We start from the raw sequence: 26,431 nt of genomic DNA on the forward strand, positions 1-26,431 counted from the left end.
TCACTACCAATAGGAAAAGACCAGCAGCACCTCCTATTTGTCAAGACTCAAGAGGCTACTGTTGAGGAGACAGCAGATCCAGCCTCCCAAGGGATGATGATGCTTTCTTTGGAGGCTGGATCTGCTGTCCCTGTGGGTACTGCCGCCTGAGGCAGTTGCCTCACCTTGCCTCATGGGTGGACTGGCCCTGCCTGGAAGCAGCCTACTGGATTGACTTTAGTGGTGGTCTAGAAAGCAGGGCAGGTTCATAATGGTTTAAGTCAGCGTGAGGAACCCAAATGTTGTTGGACATCACGCCTGGCAATGGGGTCTTCACTTTGCTGGCGCAAAGCAGATCTGGGTCTGGTCAGTGTCTGGATGTTTGAATGTGTGGGAGCCACATGTACACCTGCTTAAATTCCATGATAGAAAAAAAAGGCAGAATATAAAAGGAAATAAGCATTTAGAGCACGTCGATATAGCCATCCATTGTTTAAATTATCCTTCAGATAACTTAAACCCAAACATTTAGAGTTTTAAAGGTTACTGCTAGCACTTTAAATTTGAGTTGACAATGACTGACAGCTTCTGTTCTTTAAATTACCATTTGTGTTGCACAATACAGTAGCCTGATTTGTAAAATTAGTAGCTTGATTTGTAAAATTAGCAGATTTCATTCTGTGATTGCTACTCTTGAGCTTCAGTTTATTTGCTTATATCGAAGCTATGCATTTAAACTCACACCTACACCAGCCCTGACTTCTGGCATCGAATGAAGCTACCAATTACACAGTTTAATGTTAATAATGTTTACTTTCCCCATTCAGATCAATTGGTCCAGATTCAAACTTTGGGGCTTCAAAGGGCATTGTGGGAGTGGAGGAAGCTGTGGAAGGGGTATGTTGAAGGCATTGTGAAAAGGTGGCTGGGGCTGTAGAGAAGCTGGGTGGGAAGATATGAGGTTTGGAAGGAGCTATGGTGTGTGTTTGGAGCTATGGGGTGGAAGGAGCTATGGGGTGGAAGGAGCTATGGGGTGGAAGGAGCTATGGGGTTTGGGGGGTGAGCTGTAAAGGGTGGCAAGTGGAGCCCCTAGTTTTACATGTTAATCCAAATCATTCCAGCGATGGTAAGAGTTCTAAAGTTCCACCAGGACTAAAAGTCATTATAAAAAAATAAAATAATCTAGAAAATATTGCGTAGAGGAATTGCATCCTGACTCATTTTGTGACCTTGTACAAGATAATTTTCTCTCACAGTTGCCTGTTCATAAAAGAGAATAATAGTGAACACTATTGACTTTGAAGGCAGGCTCTGGCAGATTGAGCAGACAAGACCAATAGTGAGTCCAGTGGTCAAGAAGGCGGTTTCTGCAACCGCTGTAGAGGGAAGTGAGGGGTAGTTGAGGCTTGTCAACCTGGGAGGGTAGCTCATCTACGACAAGGAAAGCTCTACTTTCCTTTAGAACACATCCTGCAAGCCTGAGAAGAGAGTCTTGTCACCTGGGCAGCCCAGGACCTCCATACACAAAGCCCAGGGAGGTCACTTTGGTGCTGCTAACACAGTGGTTTGTCTTCACCCCCGGAGGTGCACTCCATTGTCTCTCAAGACAGATGGGTGCCAACAACATCACCATTGATATTTAAACAGTTTAAACTGTTTATGTGGAATACAGTCGTACCTTGGAAGTTGAACGGAATCCGTTCCAGAAGTCTTTTCAACTTCCAAAACATTCAAAAAACAAATTGCGGCTTCTGATGGGCTGCAGGAAGTTCCTGCAGCCCATCAGAAGCCCCGTCGGACGTTTGGGTTTCAAAAGAACGTTCGCCAACCAGAACAGTCACTTCTGGGTTTGTGGTGTACGGGAGCTAAAAGGTCCGAGTTCCAGGGTCGAGTTCAGGATCCAAGGTATGGCTGTATTTCTTTGCCATCCTTCATTAAAAACTGTGTAACAAAATGATTAAAAACAATAAATACAAGAAAATCATTATGATTTCAGATAGGGATGCCTCTGCCAGTCACTGCCAACAATCCTGATGAACCACTGGTCTGATGCACCATGTTGCCTTCCTTGGTCTTTCAGCTAATCTGCCTTTGACTGCATACTATTGAATCAAATCGTCTACCACAGTGGTTCCCAATTAGCTAAGCCAGGCTTCCTCAACCTTGGCCCTCCAGATGTTTTGAGACAATTCCCATCATCCCTGATCACTGGTCCTGCTAGCTAGGGATCATGGGAGTTGTAGGCCAAAAACATCTGGAGGGCCAAGGTTGAGGAAGCCTGAGCTAAGCACTATGGACCCCCCCCACCTGTTTTTCAAAACAAGCCATGGACTTTTGAAATTTTTGATATCTTTATGGTAGTTTTTTTGTTATATGAATGGTGCCATGGAACCCCCAGGAGGGTTATTCTGAGCCCCTGGGGTTCACAGACCACCAGTTGGGAACCACTTGGTCTAACAGAATTGACCCGCAGATTTCAGTGAAGAGCACTGACAAAACAATACGTCGTCAGTAAACTGATTTACTTCTTCAGTAGGAGTCTTGTGGAATACATAAACACTATTATTTATTCCTTTGGGCAGAAAATAGGCCGTACATGAATGCAAGCACAGTATCTGTTAATTGGTCCTATATTTCAATAAAATGTATGTGTTGGATAATTGAGCAGCATGAAAATGATGTGTTTACTTTTTGGTCTAAAATGAAAACCAAAAATTGGATAGACCAAATTCACATTGTTTCTGACAGCAATCAGCAATAATGCAGTCCTAGAAGAACATTGCCATTACCCTCCCAATGGCTATTTACAGTAATTGCACAACATTACTCTCAATTCTCCTTAAAGCAGTATTTCAGAGGACTGTTTTAAATACGTAAATGGTAAATAATTGAAATAAACGAGGACTTTGCATAACTGCTTATTCACCAGTAGGCTTAAGAAGAAGAAAAGCTTCTGGAGAAAGCCGTGCCCATATATGGTACTTAGCTCTCTAAATGAAGAGGGATGATCTTTTGCAGGAAAGTAAATCTTGTTTGAAGTTATAATCAGCACTGTACTATTCGTACATACCCCAGCTTACATACAGCAATATACTGATTAATGGATTCAAAATATGAATCAGTGGAGTCTATTGATATACTGTCAATATGTATATTATATATCTATACACATATAGATATACTGTTTTCAGTGGTGGAAATAAACACAACCTGCTTGAGTGTCTCAGAAATGGCAGGTGTGTTCTTGTTTAGATTAAATATCAGATTGGTACCATTGGGACGTGGGTGACGCTGTGGTTTTAACAATGAGTCTATAAGTGACTGTGGAGGCTAATTCTGGATCCACATGTCCTTCCACAGTGGGGACATTGGTTTCTGGGCAGGAGTTGATCACAGTGTGGGTTTGCCAAGCGTGCCTTCCTCTTAGCCAGTGAGATGTGTGGTGTAGCCAGTGTGGTGTAGTGGTTAAGAGCGGTAGTCTCGTAATCTGGGGAACCGGGTTCGCGTCTCCACTCCTCCACATGCAGCTGCTGGGTGACCTTGGGCCAGTCACAGTTCTTTGAAGTCTCTCAGCCCCACTCACCTCACAGAGTGTTTGTTGTGGGGGAGGAAGGGAAAGGAGAATGTTAGCCGCTTTGAGACTCCTTAAAGGGAGTGAAAGACGGGATATCAAATCCAAACTCTTCTTCTTCTTAGCATGTTTTTCCTGAGTTTGAGTGTCTTCAAAACCCATGACACCTTTGGTAAAGGCTGTTCTCCAACTGGAGCACTCGCAGGCCAGTGTTTCCCAGTTGTCAGTGTTTATACTACATTTTTAAAGATTTGCCTTGAGACAGTCTTTAAACCTCTTTTGTTGACCACCAGCATTACGCTTTCCATTTTTAAGTTCGGAATAGAGTAGTTGCTTTGGAAGACGATCATCAGGCATCCACACAACATGACCAGTCCAACCAAGTAGATGTTGAAGAATCATTGCTTCAACATTGGTGATCTTTGCTTCTTCCAGTACACTGGTATTAGTTCACCTGTCTTCCCAAGTGTCTTAATGATGTAGTAGCAGCAGCAGTAGTAGTAAACCACTGGGCCCTATCTGGACCGCCGAGCTAGGTAGTTAAGCTTGTTTGGTTCAGCCTTGCAGATAGATAAAAGAAAAGGCACTACTCCTGTTGTCTGTGTGTGTATAGCAAGCATTTTGCAGTAATCAAGTTTAAGAGAAATGGATGAAAGAAATAAAATGGATCAAAACCAGGCTATTTAGATCCATATATATTTGACAGTGTATCTCAGTACACATCAACAATCTCAGTCTTTACACCACACAGCATTTTTCTCAAAAGTCATATCTTGGGTTCTTCACAGGGTCAGACACTCAACAGTGTTCCTCTGAGAGTAAGACACAGCCTTTTACACTATATTTATATCTGCTTCAAAATGACAGTATGTGCATTTTAATGTAATCTTGGTACACCCTGTTCACTTTATGTGTCTTTGCAAGTAATACAAATTAAATTTCGAATGCAAGAAAGGTCCTTGACATTTACTACTGAAACAATGCTTTGATGAGGGGAAGGGGTGGAATCTGCAGCACACCACTTCTTCTTAGATCAAAATGGACTGTTATGACCCTCTTTACAGAAAAAAGCACCGGATTCACTTTCACACTTCTATTGTGGATCAATATTCTGAGGTACAACTGCCACTTGAATGCTGAAGTAGTTCAGCCCACACCTTTGCCACCAACAAAATGGCATAAACTAGCAACAAGGATGGCGGAGGAAATACGTCACAGCAGCGCTGTGAAATTGTGCCGCCTTTGGTCTGAGAATTATTCTTATTGGCAAGATATTCTCAACTCTCACCACTTATAGTAAAGGTAAAGGGACCCCTGACCATTAGGTCCAGTCGTGACCGACTCTGGGGTTGCAGCACTCATCTTGCTTTATTGGCTGAGGGAGCCGGCGTACAGCTTCTGGGTCATGTGGCCAGGATGACAAAGCTGCTTCTGGTGAACCAAAGCAGCACACAGAAACGCTGTTTACCTTCCCTCTGGAGCGGTACCTATTTATCTACTTGCACTTTGATGTGCTTTCAAACTGCTAGGTTGGCAAGAACTGGGACCGAGCAACGGGAGCTCACTCCGTCACGGGGATTCGAACCGCTGACCTTCTGATCAGCAAGTCCTAGGCTTTGTGGTTTAACCCACAGCACCACCCACGTCCCATTGAGCCAACCCAAATTATGAGCCAACCCAAATTATGCTACTCTGTCTTACGTATATGTGAAAGAGATACCTGTTACTTCTGGCATTTGCAAAGGAAGGCGTTGTGAAAATCGGGGCGGGCGTTGCTACATACGATGCATGCGCCGTACGTGGCAACACCACACATGCGCTGTATAGCGGTTTGCAGCCAGCGCCGCTCCAGTGCTGTACGGATGGTTCCGGGATCCTCTGCTCGCGGCTGCAGCCACGAATGGATGATCCTCCATTCACGGCTGCAGCAGCGATGGAAGGATCCCAGCGCCATCCGTACAGTGCTGGAGCGGTGCCAGCGGCAAACCACTATACAGTGCATGTGCGGTATCGCTACATACAGCACATGCCACGCATACAGCAGTTTGCCGCCGGTGCCCAGATCCTCTGCTCGTGGCTGCAGCTGCGAACGGAGGATCCTCCACATCCTGCACCAGCACGATGGCTGCTCGCATTGCTGCAAGCCCCCGTGGAGTGACTTCTTGTCACCCCCGCAGACATGGAACCCAGGGCGTACCACCTCCCACCCCCACCCCCCGTTGCGACGCCACTGCCTGTCTTGGGAGACATTGGATGAGTACACCTTCAGGGATAAAGTCAAACTGTTGGAGAGTTACAGTGTCTGCTGTGGCTGTAGAGATACAAACGACATCCTTTTGAGTGCAAGAGATGCCCCGCCCCGGTAGTAGAATAAGTTGCACCCAAGATGGACTACCACAGTGCACTCTACTTGGGGCTGCCCTTGAAGATTTTTGGAAGAAGAAGAAGAGTTTGGATTTGATATCCCGCTTTATCGCTACCCTAAGGAGTCTCAAAGCGGCTAACATTATCCTTTCCCTTCCTCCCCCGCAACAAACACTCTGTGAGGTGTGTGAGGCTGAGAGACTTCAGAGAAGTGTGACTGGCCCAAGGTCACCCAGCAGCTGCATGTGGAGGAGCAGGGAAGCGAACCCGGTTCACCAGATTACGAGTCCACCACTCTTAGCCACTACACCACACTGTAGTTTGAGATACTAGGAAGATTTGTATTGGAATCCCTGCTCAGTCACAAAATGCAATGGGTGGTCTTAGGCAAGTGAGTCTATCCTGCATCTCAGGGATATTTTTCAAGCATAAAACACGTGCCAAGCATGGCAGCACCATAATTTCTCTACCTCTTGTGTCTCAAAAGGACCAATATGCTAAAGGAAGATGCAGGTAATGACAACTCCATGGAAACCAAGGGTCAGAACAGATCATGGGAAAAGAAGGAGCAATTCAAATGAAGTGAGGGAGAAGGAGAAAAGAGTAGTTAACTCAAAGCTATCTTCCCAATCCTACTTCTTCTTGGAAGGGTCCTAGTTTTATTAATTACTTGTTTCCGTCATTTTTAGCATCCAAGGACATCTGAAATTGTAATTCTATCTAAACTGACCCACAGTTTCCCTTTTCCTATTCCATGCTTCTAAGTAAGTGGTTATAGGGGTGAAAAAATACACCACTTAATTTTTATAACCTTGATTGCAATGCACTACCCCACAAGAAAGAATCATGGGAATGTTAAGATCTCTTAAAGGGTCTTCAGATATCTTGTAAACAGTCTGTGTGGTTAGAGGTGCCAGGGATCAAAGGCGCATGCATATATTTCTATGAGACACTTTCCAGAATATAATTGTCAGCGCAAAGTCAAAGAAAAGAAGAGAGGTGAAAAACCAATGAGGCATTATATGACAGTAGCCTCACATTTTTAAAAGGTAGCAGGGTCCCTACAAACAGACCAGTAAGTGGTATTTCATGGACTGGAATCATATAGGCATCAGCAAATATATATGATGGGAAATTAGTCTGATTATTTTAGAAATACGGGCTGCATCAACCTTTAATAAGTCATGTTTTGAAACATTTTAGGGGTTGCCTAGCTATGTATGGAAACAGAATGCTTTTCTTTTCTTTGGGTTATGCCTGACTGACTGACTTAAATACCGAACCAGCTGCATGTGAACATGAGTAATTCTAAAGCTTGCAGCAGAGGGATGTAAAGTGAAAAACACGTGTCAGCTCTTCTTGCAAAATCTGTAAATTATAGCAACAATAAAACGATTTCTTAAGCATATTTTCCAGCTTAGTATTCACCACTGTTTTATTTGATGTGGCACTTCAAAATGCTCTTTCATTTCTGGATTAAAATAATAGGATAACAGCAGCTTTTGGCTACCTGACAAAATTTTTAAATGTGCAACAGCCCGATTGATTGGTGCACTTGCCCATATCTTTAATTCCAGGAAGAGTCAAGTCTTCCTTTTTCTTATGTTACAAGGATTTCCCCAACTCAACTAAATATAGTTAAGAGTATTCTGTTTGCTATTCTGAAGTACTTGTAGCTCTGGTGCTAGTAATGTCAGTTTATTTAAATCAGTCTGCTCTCAAGAGTTGTATAACTGGGAGCCTAGGGACCCTTTAATACTGCAGTACCACTGGGCCCATCACCTCCTGGCAAATAGAAGGGGAAGAAATTGAGGCAGTGAGAGATTTTACTTTCTTGGGCTCCATGATCACTGCAGATGGTGACAGCAGTCACGAAATTAAAAGACGCCTGCTTCTTGGGAGAAAGGCGATGGCAAACCTAGACAGCATCGTAAAAAGCAGAGACATCACCTTACCAACAAAGGTCCGTATAGTTAAAGCCATGGTTTTCCCAGTAGTGATGTATGGAAGTGAGAGCTGGACCATAAAGAAGGCTGATCGCCAAAGAATTGATGCTTTTGAATTATGGCGCTGGAGGAGACTCTTGAGAGTCCCATGGACTGCAAGAAGATCAAACGTATCCATTCTTAAGGAAATCAGCCCTGAGTGCTCACTGGAAGGACAGATCGTGAAGCTGAGGCTCCAATACTTTGGCCACCTCATGAGAAGAGAAGACTCCCTGGAAAAGACCCTGATGTTGGGAAAGATGGAAGGCACAAGGAGAAGGGGACGACAGAGGACGAGATGGTTGGACAGCGTTCTCGAAGCTACAAACATGAGTCTGACCAAACTGCGGGAGGCAGTGGAAGACAGGAGTGCCTGGCGTGCTCTGGTCCATGGGGTCACAAAGAGTCAGACATAACGACTAAACAACAACAACAACCAGTGAAGTACCAGTACTAGCTGGTACTACAGCATCCCTGGGATCCACATAAGCAGGTCTGAACTTTGCTTTGCAGAGGAGGAGTGGGGTGGGGTCAAATAGTGTCTTGTGCTCATGCATTAAATGCCCTCATTTGTTAATACTTTTTTCCTGAACATATGGATTATCTGCATTCATCAAGCAGAGAGAACAAAAAAATTCATGAGTGAAGTCCTTTCCCCCCAAAAAAGCATAAACTACAATTAACAATGACAGCATGTAATAATTCATTATACGTCTTTAGCAAGAAAATAATATCTTTAGCAAGAAAATGAGAAGGGAGAATAGAATGAAGTCATTTCAGAAAATAAACTGTGAACGAAAGCCAAGCTGTCCCAGCCTTGAAAACAAAAACAAAGAACAGTCTTTGAAATTCTATGGTGCAAGACCTCTGCAAGCTATTTCAGATTTTAGATCCAATGTTCGGCATGATCTTCTGCAATCTGAATATTTTATTAAGTGTGATCACCTTTGACACAAAAATCCACTTTGATCCTTCCAAACATTCACTTAGCTACTGACAGAAAGCTTTTTGAATATTAACTTGGTTGTAGACCATTTGTTCGGCACTGATAGCGGCAGTAGAACATCTTAAAACTGATCTATAGCTGGGGCCTAAGGATCTAACTGCTGGTGTAGAGGTGGTGTAGGACCTCGATGAACAATCACTGGATTCCATAGCTGATCTACACATTTCAATTACATTTAATTAACAAGCTACCAATTCCTGTAGCTTACAGTGTTGCACCTCTCAGTGCTGTCTCCTTCCAACATTCAGAATTGCCAATAGAGAATGCTTGCAATACCAGTATGCATTTTCTCTTCTCTTCCTATTTGTTCAAATGTCCAGGAACCCATACAGGATATCAGTCTCTGACAATCTTTGAAAATTCCAGTATGCAGAAGCACAGTCCTAGAGAGAAAATTTGAGTGGGCATAATTATTTCCTAACCTTTATTAGGTTATTCTATTTAAGCCCTGCAGTTCAAGGTTTCAAGTAAGTGCCCTACAAAATAATAACCCACATTCTCAAAGCAACACAACTATTGGCACAAGGTGACTCCATACATTTTGTAAGATTACTCTTAAATGGAAATTAATTTACTAAGTAGAAACTCTTAGGAAGGTTAGTTGAAGGGAAAGCGATTGAAAACAGAGAAATGTGTCAACATGGCACCAAAATAAATAAATAAATAAATGAAGATCCTTTTCTCTGAACATGAACGACTTTACAAATCTGAGAAATTTTCTTACTCCAATTACCGGTATATATTTTTAAAATTGTAATGAATGTATGGAGATTATTGTCCTGTTAAACCATGGCTAAGTGTTTACAGAGATAAACTAAAGCCAGCCTTGTCCTTACATGCCCCCCTCCAACTGCTGCCCCTTCTCAGCCAGAAGCACCTTGTTTTGAATGCTAAACTTTCCCAAACCATAAAGGTAAAGGTAAAGGGACCCCTGACCATTAGGTCCAGTCCTGACCGACTCTGGGGTTGCAGCACTCATCTTGCTTTATTGGCCGAGGGAGCCGGCGTTTGTCCGCAGACAGCTTCCAGGTCATGTGGCCAGCATGACTCTGGCGAACCAGAGCAGTGCACGGAAATGCCGTTTACCTTCCTGCGGGAGTGGTACCTATTTATCTACTTGCACTTTGACGTGCTTTCAAACTGCTAGGTTGGCAGGAGCTGGGACCGAGCAACGGGAGCTCACCCAGTCAAGGGATTCAAACCGCTGACCTTCTGATTGGCAAGTCCTAGGCTCTGTGGTTTAACCCACAGTGCCACCCACATCCCTTTACCAAACCATAATTTGTATCAAATAGGTTAGTGGAAACAAACTTGCTTCAAACCATGGCTATGAGCAGAGAGCTTGTTTTTGCTAACCATGGTTAAGACTGACAGTAGTTTAGGGTTTGGGCCTGATGCTAAACAGTGCTAAATGTAAAACAAATGTGAAAGCTTCTGATCTGCTCTGACTACACGAGAAAAAGTGAGAGGTTGGGTAGAGTCAGGGAGGAAAGCCAGAGGCAACCATTTTTCCAGGACAGGTTTATTTACCTTTAGGCCTTTTCTGTACATCCTTGTTTATCCTGCTTCAAGTTGTCCATGATTTGAAATTTCTGCTTCTTTTCCAAAAAGTTTGTGCATATTGGTGCAATTAAATTTTTGATGTAACTCAACTGTATTACATTAAGTTTGTTTGTGGCACAAACTCTCCCGTAGACAATTAAAACAATATAGATAGTTGCTGCATTTGCAGAGTATAGACAAAAGCTCTTTTCTATCCTCTGCAGTTACACAGCTAGCACAGGGAATTTATTTCGCTAACCAAGCGCAGCTCCAGAGCTGTGCTGACATAGGGATCTATGCAGGTGCAAAAACAAGAGGATAAATATATATAAGCAACAATAATGTCCAGCATCATTAGAAACAGACTCCAATGAAAACTAAATGCTTGCCAAATGGAAAAACAAATGCATTTTAAAGCATCTGATAAATTATTGCAGGCAGGGAGGAAAATAAAACTATTAAAATGTAATTCGGAATGTAATTAAAATGTACATTGTTGCAGACTACCAGTGCTAAATTGAGTAATTTAACTAAGGAAGCAAGTAAAGATGATGGATTTTTTTGTGGCATTCTCCCTTCAGTCTAAACATTAAGAAGTTCTTCTCTCAGTTAAATTGATGTAATATGGAATACATATATTTAGCTAGCATTCCACAGGCAAAAAGCAACAACACCATGAAGCCAACCCACACCGTATTAATTGGTTTAAGATGCCTCATTATTTTCACATAAAATATATTTTGGCATGCTTTTAGAAAACAATCTAGGGTAATCTCTTTACATCTTGCTCTGAAAAGCTGATGGTTGCTAGAGCAAGTTCTCCAATAATATTAATATATAGAACAGGGCCTCTCAGCCATATTAACTCTTGCAGTGTCAGGGGAAATACTCTCTTTAACACCTTGCCATTACTCTTGCCATTACTCTGACCTCAATAGTGTGACCCATCTGATTCAGTGGCCCACTTCAGGCAATGATAACTCATTTTTTAAAAGCCAAGAGGAGGTAAGGTAAAGGTAAAGGACCCCATGGCAGTTAAGTCCAGTCGAAATCGACTATGGGGTTGTGGCACTCATCTCGCTTCAGGCCGAGGGAGCCGACATTTGTCCTTCGGACAACTTCCGGGTCATGTGGCCAACATGACTAAACTGCTTCTGGTGCAACAGGACACTGTGACAAGTGCCAGAGTGCATGGAAACACCGTTTACCTTCCCGCCACAGTGGTACCTGTTTATCTACTTGCGCTGGTGTGCTTTTGAACTGCTAGGTTGGCAGAAGCTGGGACAGAGCAATGGGAGCTCACCCCATCATTCAGACTCAAACTGCTGACCTTCCGATCGGCAAGCCCAAGAGGCTCGGTGATTTAAACCACAGCGCCACCTGCTCTTATCCTTTTGCTCCTCCCTCCACAGCCTAATTAACTCTAGTTTCTTCTTTCATCAGAAATACTAGTTCCAAAGCTGGTAAAAATGGTTTTCTGGTAAGACTTTGGTTTGTTAGGGACGTCATGATTTAATCATGGCTCATGTGAACAGAGCTGTATCCTGTTCCTTTGCTCCGACAAAATGATCATTCGTACATTGGCTCGTTGAGATATTATAATCTAAAGCGAGCCAGAGAGAGCCATTGCAAAGGTAAATGAATGTGTACATGAAACCACCATAAACTGATCACCAGAGCGCATTTCCATCAGCAGTCCATTAAATCATAACTACATTTACAAGACCGTTCGTGGTTATTTTTAAAACATTTGCTCATTATGAACATCAAGGATACTTTAAAAATATAGCAATAACTATCTTTGAAGTCATGTTCATTCAGGGAGTGAGAAAGTATTTTGGCAGGGTTCCCAGAGCACTGAAGAGTTAGTTGGTGTGTAAGACATTGTCCCATGGGGAGAAATTGTAAGGCTGAATCACTGTGTTTTAATTCTTAGCAATTGTTCTTGCATGGTCAAGGGGACACATGGCAGTAGTGCTCCTATTTATTACTTACTGCTATAGCCATTGGCAGTGAGCCCATTTCCATTAGTCATCAATACTCAATGCTTTTAAGCTGTTATTTTAAGTCGAGTACCAACTTAACCAAACAATGAGTCTATACCAAGCCTCAACTGTAAATGGACTTAGCCAAAGTAGATGGTCACTGACTTGCTCAAAGAGATCTTTGAACAATTTAACGCCACGTCATTAAACTATGGAATTTGCAATCACAAGGTGATGTGATGGCATTTAAAGATAACTTTTAAAAGGGGGTATTAGAGTAATCAGTGAAAGATACATCTATCAACGGCTGCTAGTCATGGTAGCTATATACTACCTCTGGGAAAGAAGAGTTGGAGAGGACTAGTACCCTTCTTGGCTTCCTTAGATACAGCTTGGTTAGCCACTGTTGGAGGATGGATGGCGGCTAACGGATTGAGGTTGAATCCTGACAAGACAGAAGTACTGGGGGGACAGGGGGCGGGTGGGTGGGTGTGGAGGACTCCCTGGTCCTGAATGGGGCAACTGTGCTCCTGAAGGAGCAGGTGCGAAGCCTGGGAGTCATTCTGGACTCACAGCTGTCCATGGAGGGGCAGGTCAATTCTGTGTCCAGGGCAGCTGTTTACCAGCTCCATCTGGTACTCAGGCTGAGACCCTACCTGCCCACAGACTGTCTTGCCAGAGTGCTGCATGCTCTCGTTATCTCCCTCTTGGACTATTGCAATGCGCTCTATGTGGGGCTACCTTAAAAGGTGACCCAGAAACTACAACTAATCCAGAATGCAGCAGCTAGACTGGTGACTAGGAGCGGCCACCGAGACGACATAACACCGGTCTTGAAAAACCTACATTGACTCCCACTATGTTTCCGAGCACAATTCAAAGTGTTGGTGCTGAGCTTTAAAGCCCTCAACGGCCTCGGTCCAGTATACCTGAAGGAGCGTCTCCACCTCCATCGTTCAGCCCGGACACTGAGATCCAGCACCGAGGGCCTTCTGGCGGTTCCCTCATTGCGAGAAGTGAGGTTACAGGGAACCAGGCAGAGGGCCTTCTTGGTAGTGGTGCCCGCCCTGTGGAACACCTTCCCATCAGATATGAAGAAAATAAACAATTATCTGACTTTTAGAAGACATCTGAAGACAGCCCTGTTTAGGGAAGTCTTTAATGACTGATGTTTTAATGTATTTTTAACCTTCTGTTGGAAGCCGCCCAGAGTGGCTGGGGAAGCCCAGCCAGAAGGGCAGGGTATAAATAAATTATTATTATTATTATTATTATTATTATTATTATTATTATTATTATTATCAATGTGAGAAGGAGGGTGCTTGATGAAACAGGGTTTGGTGTCATCCAGAAAGCATGTGTTATGTCCAAGACAGGCAACTATTGTGACGACATAAAATACATTAAATACTGAAACATTTCTGATTAGCTAGGAACATATTTCTTATATAAGGCTCGATTATGAAACCCATTTCTTGATTTTGGAAAAGTAGCAGTTCTAGTCTGCTGTGCTGTGGATTTTATTAAAGTGTAAAGTGAAGAAGGGAAAAAAAGAGAGCAATGCCTTTGACTGACTGCAACTCTCTCAGAAATCTTAAGTAGAAAGCAAAAAACAACAAAGCTTCAAAACGCTTCTGAAAAATAGGGAAGTGTCATAATATAATAAATTTGCTGCTACGTTTGGTTAAAACCTTCAGCAACACAAAAGCCTGTGTAGTTTTTTCTTCTTAAGACAACATGTTCAAGACAACATCTTCTGAAATAGGTGAACAAGATGTTATACTATAATTCCATCTAACAGAAAATTGAGGTGGCTGAATGCTGAATGCTTAGGAAGGGCCAGTGAGAAATAAGAGGGGAGTAATTAGAAAGTTTGGATAATGACACACAGAAGTACAAAGTATTTTTTAAAACCCAGAAACCCAATTAGGACTGAACATTCTTAGCAGCACTCAGAAGCCATGAATTACTAAGTGTCAGCTAGAAAAGGAAATCAGAAATGGAGAAACTTGAACTTTCCAGCTTGAACCCCTTAATTTATAGTATGCTGGAGAAAAGCATGGTTAGCTTGCTCTGAATCTAAACAGAGACACTTTATTGGCATTTGATGGTGCACTGCGAAATTTTGGTGCAGATTCCATTTATTCCAAATAGTGCAGGAACCATAACTGAGCATGAGCCACAACCGATAAAGTAAAACTCTACAGTTGTTCTTTCTTGACACATTTATTTCTGAAGAAAGATGGTACTGCCTTTTGCTGTTTTAGATGTCAGTAGGACATAGGACCAGACATATCATTTCATTTTAATTTTCTTTCCAAATTTGTTAAGAGCCCAACCAAGCAGTGTTTTCGAACCTTAAAAAGAGTGGTGTTTTACCTGAAGCACACACTGCATTAGGTTACATTTTAGGGCGCACAATGACACGGGTTTTGATATCATTTGTGCCGCATCTCATGCGTCTTAGCAATTCAAATATAAAGGTGTGTCCGGTTTTGTTTACAGATACAATGAAGGCCCATTTGAGTGGAATGTGGGAATGTTCAGGGATGCAGGAGAGGATATATTGTCTGATTATATCCTTATTCAACTTGTGTTAACAAGTTCCACAATATCAGCAAAGTAACATTCCCCTTTATTTTAAGTTTGCAACGGCTGTGTTTGCTCAGGCTTGCTAAAGCCTCTATAATAACTGTTCTGGTATTTTCCCTTTATTCCCTCATAAAATAGAAGAGACGACACAGTCTTTTACAAAAGTATAAAAAGAGTTTACTCACATTCTGTTCACAGTCAGATCCCAGAAGGCAGACTTAGCTTAATGAAGTAACATACACTTTGAATCTATCTCTTAAGAAGACAGTCCCTTTGTCCTCTCTTGGCTGGAAGCCAACAGGGCATCTTTGGCTCAGTAGATGTTGCTTCTTCGATGCATGTGGTGAAAGAGAAAGAGATGGCTGCCCTGCCCTGTGCTTTTGTCATTACCTGCACAGGTGAGGCCACACCCACCTCTAGTCACATGCAGAGGAAGTCTGTCCCAGGCCAGAAGGAAACAGGAAATTTACCTGCTGGCTGGACAAACATCCCTCCCCATGTGTAAACATGTTCACTCTAGGAATGCTGTGCTTGACTGCTCTTGTGTTTCACATTCCACATGGAAATCGTGCAGGCAGAACATAATTTGTCTGTCAGACACGGAAAGCGAGCTTTGTGCATGCTCTCAAGCTATCGGAGACATAGAATGGTTTTTGCAGTTGTTTGTGGACCTAAAAATAAAAGTAAAATTTCCAGTACCCATGCCCATTGATTCCCAGAGTAGGACAGCCATTTTGCACTTGATCTTAGCCAAAAGGCTGAGAAGCGATAGAGTAGGACAGCCATTTTGACATTGGAGAGCAATACACGACGTACCAGAACATTATGGTTACGTTTGGAGTTTGCAAAACAAATGTTTAACAATAAAATAGTTAATTTTGAATACATAGCTAGGTAAAGGTAAAGGGACCCCTGACCGTTAGGTCCAGTCGCGGACGACTCTGGGGTTGCGGTGCTCATCTCGCTTTATTGGCCAAGGGAGCCCGCATACAGCTTCCGGGTCATGTGGCCAGCATGACTAAGCTGCTTCTGGCAAACCAGAGCAGCGCACAGAAACGCCGTTTACCTTCCCGCTGGAGTGGTACCTGTTTATCTACTTGCACTTGGATGTGCTTTATTTGGGTCCTCTCTTTTCCCCTTTTTGAAAATAGGGACAACATTTGCCCTCCTCCAGTCTGCCGGGACTTCGCCTGTTCTCCAGGAATTCTCAAAGATGACTGCCAGTGGTTCTGAGATCACATCTGCCAGTTCTTTTAATACTCTTGGATGCAGTTCATCTGGCCCTGGAGACTTGAATACATCTAAACTAGCCAAGTATTCTTGTACTATCTCCTTAGTTATTCTGGGCTGTGTTTCCTCTGCTGAATCATTTGCTCCAAATTCTTCAGGTCGGGCATTGTTTTCTTTATCGGAGAAGACTGAGGCAAAGAAGGCATTGAGGAGTTCAGCCCTTTCTGTGTCCCCTGTTTGCATTTCACCATCTTCTCCTCAATAATGTGGTCAATAATGCTACTCAGAAACCAGGTTGGTTTCAGAGGTGTATGCTTGCAGTTTGACCTGCTTAGCTGCACATCCGTGGTCTCTCGACTTTTTGCCTAATTAAAAGGGAAGTTACTTTCTGCACTGGGTGTGGGAAGGGATGTGATGGGATAATTGGTTGAAACTATAGTTTGATCAAATGTCTTGTAAGTTGCTGGTGAGGAGGAGTGTTGGCTTGCAGCATTTGGTGGTTATGTTTTCAAAAATAAAATTTAAGAAAAGATATTCTGGACAGCTTTTTATTTCTACGCTCCATTCGCTGCGCACACTCTGTGTTGATGAAGAAGTTCAACAGGAACACCAGATTACCTAATATGACTAATAAAACATTCACAAAGCCACTGTTGATATATGCTCTTCATTCATCCATTGCCTTCCTCTCTGTTTTCATCATCAAGCACAAGCACTTATAATTCAGCCTTTCTCAACCTGTGGGTCCCCAGATGTTGTTGAACTACAACTCCCATCACCCCTAGCTAGCAAGGCCAGAGCTCAGGGATGATGGGAGTTGTAGTCCAACAACATCTGGGGACCCACAGGTTGAGAACCGCATTGCTACATATGTAGATGAGATTTTGCTTTTTATTTAGAAGTGTTTTCCTCTTCCATCAGACCAATGAAGGTAGCTAGATGGCAATGCCTTTGTGGTTTAATATACATATACTTTACTGCATCCTGTAGTAGTTTGGAGAATACTGCCATCAACAGTTTTTGTCATCATCTTACTGATAAAAGCAGCATTTATACCTAACTTTGAGCTATTGATTAAATTTAAACCAGTCCAATTGAAACTGGATCACTCATAGATGTTAAAGACTCCCAAATCCTACTGATGAAGGGATTGTGTATTTGCCATTTAACTTGCTCTGTCTTCTTTTGCCCTGAGGGAGGGAAAGTGGAGTTTTTAGAATTCTGCCTTGCTTGGAATAACAGGAAAGGAAAAGAAGTGAAAAGGGCACAGGCTCCATTTCCTCCAAGGCAGCTGAGTGAATCAATAGCAATGGAGCTGAGTGTCCATTTCACTTATTTTTTTGCCTTTTCCTGCCATGTCAGGGTAGAGAAGAGGTAAACTAATGAGCTCTGGTAATCTAATGTGATTCAGAGTTTGGGTTATCTGATCTCACTGGCTGGGATCAGAAGAGCTGCTGCATTTGGATGCTGCTTTCAGTTTTAAAAGTGCTTTGCATTTTGGAGTAAAAGACAGCTGTTCCTACAAGCCCTTTGGGCATGCAAAACGAATCACGTGGTTCTTTGTACCTCAGTCATAATGTTTTGCACAATAGCTTCTTATTGTATTCCTATTTGCTCCTTAACCTCATCCTTTTTTTCTGTGCGAAACTGAAGCTTTTTAAATCTGCAGGTTCACTCACAAAATAGATTTTCTTGGAAGTACAAATGGCAATTACTGCTTATTAGAGGCTGCAGGTTCCTATAAATTTATGAAAAAAACAAATCCTTAGGGTGGTATCCGATTAAGTCAAACTCAAGAGTAGGCCCGCTGAAAACAATTGACAACTTACTTGCATCCATTGATATCAACTGAGTATGCCTAATGTTGGCTATCACTCTTAATAAGCTTTATTTTTTATGGATAGATCAGCATACACAGGAACATATACATTTTACTAGACTTTTCTCCAGTCCAGTGGACTCTCCGGATATGAACTTAATTAGTTCCGGGGGTCCGTACGTACCCTGAAAAGTTCACAACATGAGGTGCCGCTTCTGCGCACATGCACAGTGCATTAGTACACTTCTGCGCATGTGTGAAGCATGCAGAACACATCTGCGCATGCGTGCGCAGTGAAACCTGGAAGTATACACTTCCAGGTTTGCTGTGTTCACAACCCGAAAGTTACGTTACCCGAAGGTAACGTAACCCGAGGGTCCACTGTACATTTCTCCAACCTGGGGCCCTCTAGAGTTCTGGTCCAAATTATATGGAGGACAACCTGGTTGGAGAATGCTGCCTTATACAAAGTTAATCCATTGGGCTGTCCAGCTCAATAATTGTTTTTTACCAACTGACTTTGCCCCAAACCCAAGGTGATGATTCAGCAACGGGTACTGGTAGGAAGGCTATATTTATTAAAACATAACAAGGAAAACATGTAAAAGTCTCAAACGCATGTGTGGGCAGGTAAAACTTAACAGGTCCTGTATACCTGAAGGAGTGTCTCCACCCCCATCGTTCAGCCTGGACACTGAGGTCCAGCGCCGAGGGCCTTCTGGCGGTTCCCTCACTGCGAGAAGCCAGGTTACAGGGAACCAGGCAGAGGGTCTTCTCGGTAGTGGCGCTCTCCCTATAGAATGCCCTCCCAGCAGATGTCAAGGCAATAAACAACTATTTTACTTTGAAAAGACAACTGTTTAGGGAAGTTTTTAATGTCTGGTGCTGTATTGTTATTAATCTTTTGTTGGAAGCCGCCTATTATTATTATTATTATCTAATCTACTGCATCTCTCACAGGAGAGATGCGTGGCTCGGGCATGCCGCAGGCCACGCGGTGAGTGCCCCCTGGCATTTTGTCACCCCCCTCAGTGGTGACACCCAGGGCAGACCACACCCACCGCACCCCCTTGCTCTGCCTCTGGCTCCCCTCAATTACAGTCTTGCTTTTAAGATCTTGTGTTTCCCACACTTCTCTCCATAAGCGATTAGGGCAGCTCCCTGTTGAACTGCACAGAACTGTGGGTGTCTCCTCCAATGTTGACCTGAGCATCTCATTTGAAGTAGGACAAGGAGGGGAGGGGACTGTAAATGCTGTCGCGCCGCGCAAACAGAAAGTAGAATTCCAGCCCACAAATTCCGACCGGATCATTCTCTTTTCTCCCTGAGCATATGTCGATACGCAGCACAACAGAGCAGGGAAAGCTAAATAAATAAGTGTGACATGAGGTTTTAGTACAATAACAGCAAGGGAGGAAGCAGGGCACTTCAATTAATAATGGAGCGCAGAGTTCCTGATAGAGCCGTTCTTTAATAATGTTTAAAAGAGGTACAAGGAGCCCTGGGAACAGCTTTAGAGATAACTGCAATGGGCATTTTGCCCAGCAGTGCCCAGGGGGCACAGCTCCTCCTGCAGAATAAGTTCAAAAAGGAAATGGAAATTGCTTCTTTTGACGAGAATGGGTATCTTTTGAAGCAAGGTTTCAGCCGGCCCTGATGCAGGAATAAAGGGGGCCTGATACCCCACAATACTGAGAAAAGGAGCAGGCAAATTTCCGCTTTTCAGAGTTCTCACCAGCAGGATAGGGGGTGTGCCTGTTGGCGATTTGATGGAGATATAGGCTGCCACACTGAATCTTCCATAAAAGTTTATTTGAACTAGATGGACGCTCAATGAAAATTGGCTGCTTCTTCCATACACTCGCAATGTTTCTCCTTTTTTCCAGCGTAACTATGATGACAAAAACTTCTCTGAATATAATTGCATTTGGAGGTAAGCAAAATCTAAAGAAAAGAAAAAAAACCCAGTTTTAATCCATGTTATATGTTAAAATGAACCCTGTAATGAAAAGAGAATTACAGTGGTACTTTGGTTTGCATACGTCTTGGCTTGCATACTTTTTGAATTACAAACACATTTAACCCAGAAGTGCATGTCCCAGTTTGCAACCTTTTTTTTGGATTACGAACAAATTTTTTTGGGAGGCCCCATTGGCAAAAGTGTGCCTTGGGTTACAACCTGTTGTTTTGGTTTACAAACGAACCTCCGGAACGGATTATGAGTGTAAACCAAGGTACCACTGTACTAAATTGTGGTGGGAAATCAAATTGCAAGTAAACAGCAGTAAAGGTAAAGGTAAAGGGACCCCTGACCATTAGGTCTAGTCGTGACCGACTCTGGGGTTGCGGTGCTCATCTCGCTTTATTGGCCGAGGGATCCGGCATACAGCTTCCAGGTCATGTGGCCAGCATAACTAAGCCGCTTCTGGCGAACCAGAGCAGCGCACGGAAAAGCCATTTCCCTTCCCGCCTGAGTGGTACCTATTTATCTACTTGCACTTTGACGTGCTTTCGAACTGCTAGGTTGGCAGGAGCAGGGACCGAGCAACGGGAGTTCACCTCGTTGTGGGGATTCGAACCGCCGACCTTCTGAACGGCAAGTCCTAGGATCTGTGGTTTAACCCACAGCGCCACCCGCATCCCTTAAATAGCAGTAGGAGGCTACATATTTTAAGTAGTATACCTGTTGACTGGTTCGTATCTTATAAGGAAGTGCAGTTTATACATATTTAAATAGATAACTACAGTGGGAACATATTTAAGCAGTTGTAGTAGTAGTTAGAGTGCCAGCCTCGGAGACCTAGAAGTTCAAATGCCACTTGGCCATGAAACTCACTGGGTAGCCATGGGCCAGTCATTATCGCTTGGCCTAAACTATCTCACAGGATTGTTATGAGAAATAAATGGCAAGAGAGAGAGCCATGTACACTACCTTGTGCTCTTTGGAAGAAATGAGGGATAAAAGTACATTAAAACAAATAAATGTATCTTAATAGTAACTTTGCCAGCGTTCTATTCTTAAAAATCTCAGGTTTATTTTTTATCTTGTCTAGCCTAGAAGGGCTGATTCCAGGTTGAGTTCTGGTTCAGCATTTTCTAAAGACAAGCAAAGGCCCAGCACCTGAACAGGATAAAGTAATACACATTCTCTCCAACTCTGAGCACAGTACTTACTATTTAAATTCCCCTTGCCACTATTGCTTGGATAAGTTCAAGTCATTGCAGCCTAAGAAAGTCAGAGAGCGCTGCCTGTCATCTGTTTGCTTGCCCATTTTCCATTGTGTCTAATAACATCTGAGGGGGATTTGTTGTTGTTTAGTCGTGTCCAACTCTTCGTGACCCCATGGACCAGAGCACACCAGGCACTTCTGTCTTCCACTTCCTTCCGCAGTTTAGTCAAACTCATGCTGGTAGCTTCGAGAACACTATCCAACCATCTCGTCCTCTGTCGTCCCCTTCTCCTTGTGCCCTCCATCTTTCCCAACATCAGGGTCTTTTCCAGAGAGTCTTCTCTTCTCATGAGGTGGCCAAAGTATTGGAGCCTCAGCTTCAGGATCTGTCCTTCTAGTGAGCACTCAGCGTTGATTTCCTTAAGAATGGATACGTTTGATCTTCTTGCAGTCCATGGGACTCTCAAGAGTCTCCTCCAGCACCATGATTCAAAAGCATCAATTCTTTGGTGATCAGCCTTCTTTATGGTCCAGCTCTCACTTCCATACATCAGCTGAATCTTTGAATGTTAAAAGAGAGAGTGGTCCAGCCATTCTGACAAAAATGTGTTTGCAGACTCATTTCTCTCTCTCTCTCTCTCTCTCTCTCTCTCTCTCTCTCTCTCTCTCTCTCTCTCTCTCAATGTTGTGCATTTTACTTGATAGGGCTGAGCCCTGGTTGCTCTAACAGACCATCCTGGTAGTAACATTCCTTGATCAGCTTCCCAACACTAGTTCTGTCGGTGCGACTCATAGTTTGCACAGTTTTCCATTTCCTTTACCTAAGATGCTATGTTTCCTTTTCCATGGCAAACCATCAGTTCAGAATATTGTTGGATTCAGTTGAATTTGTGTGTCATTACGCAAGTGAGATTGGACATTAGTACTGACGCAGCTCCCCAGCTTGTAACCAAGATGGAATATTTCACATTTGACTGTATAAATGCAATTCCAATCATACCCTATATAGGTCATGTTCTATGGTGGAGGTTTGCACAGAAATCCCATTATTTGTTCCCTACTATTAACATATCACCCTGTGTCACAGAGTGGCATTTCTTTCAGTGCTTGCTCTTGATACCAGCTATCCTCGTAAATGTACTGTAGCTTTCACTCTATCCAGATCACGTTTCACAAGTCAGCCTGCATTTCCACGCCAAAATTGAGATAAAATCTGTTCGCCAAAGGTATATCATTTACATTCCTTTTGTCTTCTTTTGATTGCATTATGTAGAATGCCATGGACACAGTGTTATGTACACACATAATAAAATTACTACTACTACTAATAATAATAATAATAATAATACCAGGTTTAGAATAATCTTGTGCGTAATATAAAAAATACAAAGTGAGACATTAAGGAAATCCAAAGGGAAAATATGAAGAACAGAGGATCTGACGAATGGATTATTAAAAATGCACGAGGCAAATGGTGGAAGTCTTTTAAAACAAAACAAAACACTTTTTAAGGTAGATAAGGACAAGTTGAGATTATACCATTGAATATAAATATAGATGGGAAACAGCTATGTATAGTGAATACTTATCTACTTTTAAAAATTTTCACCTATAATCTTTTTCTTTTAGTTCTTTATTTTTGCTTTGTTCTTTTTTTCCTTTTTTCTGATATCTTATCTTTCATTTCACTCCTTTATTGTGAACAGCATTTTATAGAGGTATAAATAACTGTAAATATGAAAAGAGACAAAGTATTCTCTAATTTTTTCCTTGATTATATGTATTTTCTTTTTCTTTTGTATTTTCTTTTGTTGTAAATATGCATGTTTTCTAATTTGTACTTAATAAAAATAAATATATAATATAATATAATATAATATAATATAATATAATATAATATAATATAATATAATATAATTAATATAATATAATATAATATAATATAATAATACCAGGCCCATTGTGAATTTTGATTACCTGCAAACCAAGGGTTCTAATCTGCAAATTCCAGCTTTCTGTTGCTGTTCATAGGAGCATAGTATATTTTTTCACCTTCTATGATGTTTTAAAGAAATTATCAGCAGGCTTGTTTGGGGCATGTGCCTTTATGCATGTCTTCATGTCCAAGGAACAGAAATAATTGGAGAGAATTCAGTTCCAGATGCTAGGGGAACCATTTCCTGCCTCTACCCTGACTCTCTTTTGCCAGAGAATGCTCTGATGCCCTCCAGAATCCTCGGAGTTCAGTTCAGTTTATTGTGTTTACTGTGCAGCCATCACACATAATGCAGTAAGGTGTTAGGTTTGCTGGTAGGAAATGTCATTAGATGATGGAGGCAGGCATTTGCAGATGTTAGCCTTTTTTCAACTGTTCAATTGGAACATTCGTGAAAGACGAAGCAAAGAGTTCTGCTTAAGGAAACGGTAAACATATGTCCTTAAGCAGAACAGGAACAGACCATTGAAAACTGTTGCCAGTTGAGAATGAACTGTTGCTACTAGAATAGAAGAACTCATGGTCTCAGTCAGTATAATGACCTATGTTCAGGGTTGATAAATAAGGCATCTCTTCATAACAAAGGGGGAGGGAGCGTGCTTTTACTATTTATCAACCTGGATGTAGTTTAAACTCATAAAACTATTTACTTCTGCTTCCATGCTCTGTGTCCACAGTTTTAAGTTACTGGCAGGTGAAATGCTTTTAACATTCTTCTTCTGTTAAGAAAGATACATAAAGCAAACGACATTTTCACAGGAACAAGCTGCTTTTTATTACAGCCTTAAAAGTAAAAACAGCATGGCTGTAGGTGGAGAGCATTTCTTGAAAGCTATAGATAATTTGTCAGGCCAGCTGCAGCTCTTGATAGCTATTCAGCCATATCCAAACAGTTTTAAATCGCACCTGCCTTTTTTTTGTGTGAAAGAAGGTAACATGATAAATGCGACTGCTTCTGGTTTATACTGTATCAAAAACGGTTTGATAACCCAGATTGTTATGGCTAGCCCTAAAATCCTATTCCAAATATGAAGCTTTTATAGCTCTTCTTGACTAGGGCGACTCACTGATCAGCCCGGGTGGGCAGGACCAGTGGCGTAGCGTGGGGGGTGCAGGGGGGGCCGGGCGCACCGGGCGCAACATCTAGGGGTTAGGGTAGGGGGCGCAAATCCACGGGTTAGGGGGCGCAAATCCACGGGTTAGGGGGCACAAATTACTTGCCTTGCCCCGGGTGCTGACAACCCACGCTACGCCACTGGGCAGGACCAATCCAAAATTTAGAACACTTTAGCATCTGGGTTTTCCCAGTAGTGATGTATGGAAGTGAGAGCTGGACCATAAAGAAGGCTGATCGCCGAAGAATTGGCACTTTTGAATTATGGTGCTGGAGGAGACCCTTGAGAGTCCCATTGACTGCAAGAAGATCAAACCTATCCATTCTGAAGGAAATCAGCCCTGAGCGCTCACTGGAAGGACAGATCCTGAAGCTGAGGCTCCAATACTTTGGCCACCTCATGAGAAGAGAAGACTCCCTAGAAAAGACCCTGATGTTGGGAAAGATTGAGGGCACAAGGAGAAGGGGACAACAGAGGACGAGATGGTTGGACAGTGTTCTCGAAGCTACTAGTATGAGTTTGACCAAACTGTGGGAGGCAGTGGAAGACGGGAGTTTCAGGCGTGCTCTGGTCCATGGGGTCACGAAGAGTTGGACACGACTAAACAACTAAACAACAACAAGCGTCTGGGAAAATGCTCCAAATTACAGTTCCAGTGGCAACTGCACACAAAATTAAGAGTTCCTAGGCGTTTGTTGTGGTTGCTCCTGACACTAGGATTAATTTGTTACAGTTTGAAGTTTCATTATTACACTAGAGTTGTTTTTTATCCTCATCATCATATTCAGGTGCCTCTCATGCATTGTCTCCCAGCTCCCAGCTAATAAAACTTGTGCGGATGGCAAATGTATAGCTAAATCACCAGGATTTGTTTTTTTTAAAAAATAATATTTATTACTTTTAAAGCTTACAAAAAAGGAAGAGAAGAAAGAAAAGACAAAAGAGAAAAGAAAAGAACAATACAATACAAAATATAAACAATACAAAACACAACCTTAACACATTAAACTAAACACATTAAACTAAACAAAACCCTATCCCTAATCCTAACCCTAAACAAAACAAAACAAAAACAATTTAAAAACATACGTCTCACCTTTTCCATACTCTATCTTTCATTCCCTTGTTTCATCGACCTCCTCTCACCTCCCTTTTTGTGTTCCACTTCTATTAATTGTTTCAGCAAATCCTTTCCATCTTTCTCTATTTTCTGTCATATTATAAATATCTTAACATATTTTTAACCTTATTTTCCATTAAAGCTAAAATACTTGTATATGCTTAACTCCTTATAACATTTCTACTAAGGCCATAAAATTTCATTCCAACATTTTTCTATCACTCATTAATTTTACAGTATTTCTATAAATAAACTTTAAATTTTCCAATCTTCTTCCACCATCTCTTCTCCCTGGTCTCGGATTCTGCCAGTCCTTTCTGTCAATTCCATATAGTCCATCAACCTGGAGATCTTATGTCCGAGGCTCTTAACTCTTTTCCAAGTCCCTTCTGCAGGTCTTCTTCATATTCTTTAATGCTAAAGAGCAGATCTCGGGGAGACTCCAACCTAACAATGCTTTTATTCCTTCTCGACAGGTCAGCCAAATTTCCGTAGTTAAAATTAAGATCCATAAAGTATTTCAGGACATGTTTCAAGCTTCCTCCAAATCCAAAGGCCCCCAGAGCTTCAATCTCCTCCTGACCCAAGTCCATATCCCAAAAGTCCATTAATCCCTGTGTAGAGGGATCTTTCCAACTTTCCTTCTCCAGTCCAAGCCGGGCTCCGATCCTCAAAATCTGACTTTTTCTAGATTCAATCATAAAAGGCCTCAGCTTATAATCCTCAATTTGCTTCTGTAAGGCTGAAGATCCCGCTTGTATTACTTTAGATTCGACAACAACAGCTTTCTCCTTCTCCTCCACAATTTGTCCTGCCAAAGTAGATTCCTGTACCAAGTCCTGAATAATTTCTGTGTTGGTGTTCACTTTTTGTCTCAAATTAATCACTATTTGTCCCAAATTGTAAATTTTAGTAGTCATCATCCGTCTTCTTGTGAAGCTGTTCCAGCGAATAGCT

General features: G+C 42.2%; 1 protein-coding gene across 13 annotated transcripts in view; it reads left to right on the forward strand.

Moving 5' to 3' along the window:
- The window catches only part of TAFA5 (TAFA chemokine like family member 5), a 340,202-nt gene that overhangs the window by 290,697 nt on the left and 23,074 nt on the right, over positions 1-26,431 (forward strand). For 7 of the 13 annotated variants that reach the window (XR_014539417.1, XR_014539418.1, XR_014539420.1 and 4 more), the window contains one exon: positions 19,960-20,006. The exons of the other annotated variants lie outside the window; for them this stretch is intronic. Coding sequence is in view for 2 of the 7 variants with exons in the window: in XM_083575380.1 (XP_083431506.1) it covers positions 19,960-20,006 (47 nt within the window). In the remaining 5 variants the exon portion in view is untranslated. The remainder of the gene's footprint in view (positions 1-19,959; positions 20,007-26,431) is intronic. 13 annotated transcript variants of the gene reach the window in all.

The sequence above is a fragment of the Podarcis filfolensis genome (genome assembly GCF_964270895.1).
Source record: "Podarcis filfolensis genome assembly, chromosome: 10".
NCBI classification, from domain to species: Eukaryota; Metazoa; Chordata; class Lepidosauria; order Squamata; family Lacertidae; genus Podarcis; species Podarcis filfolensis.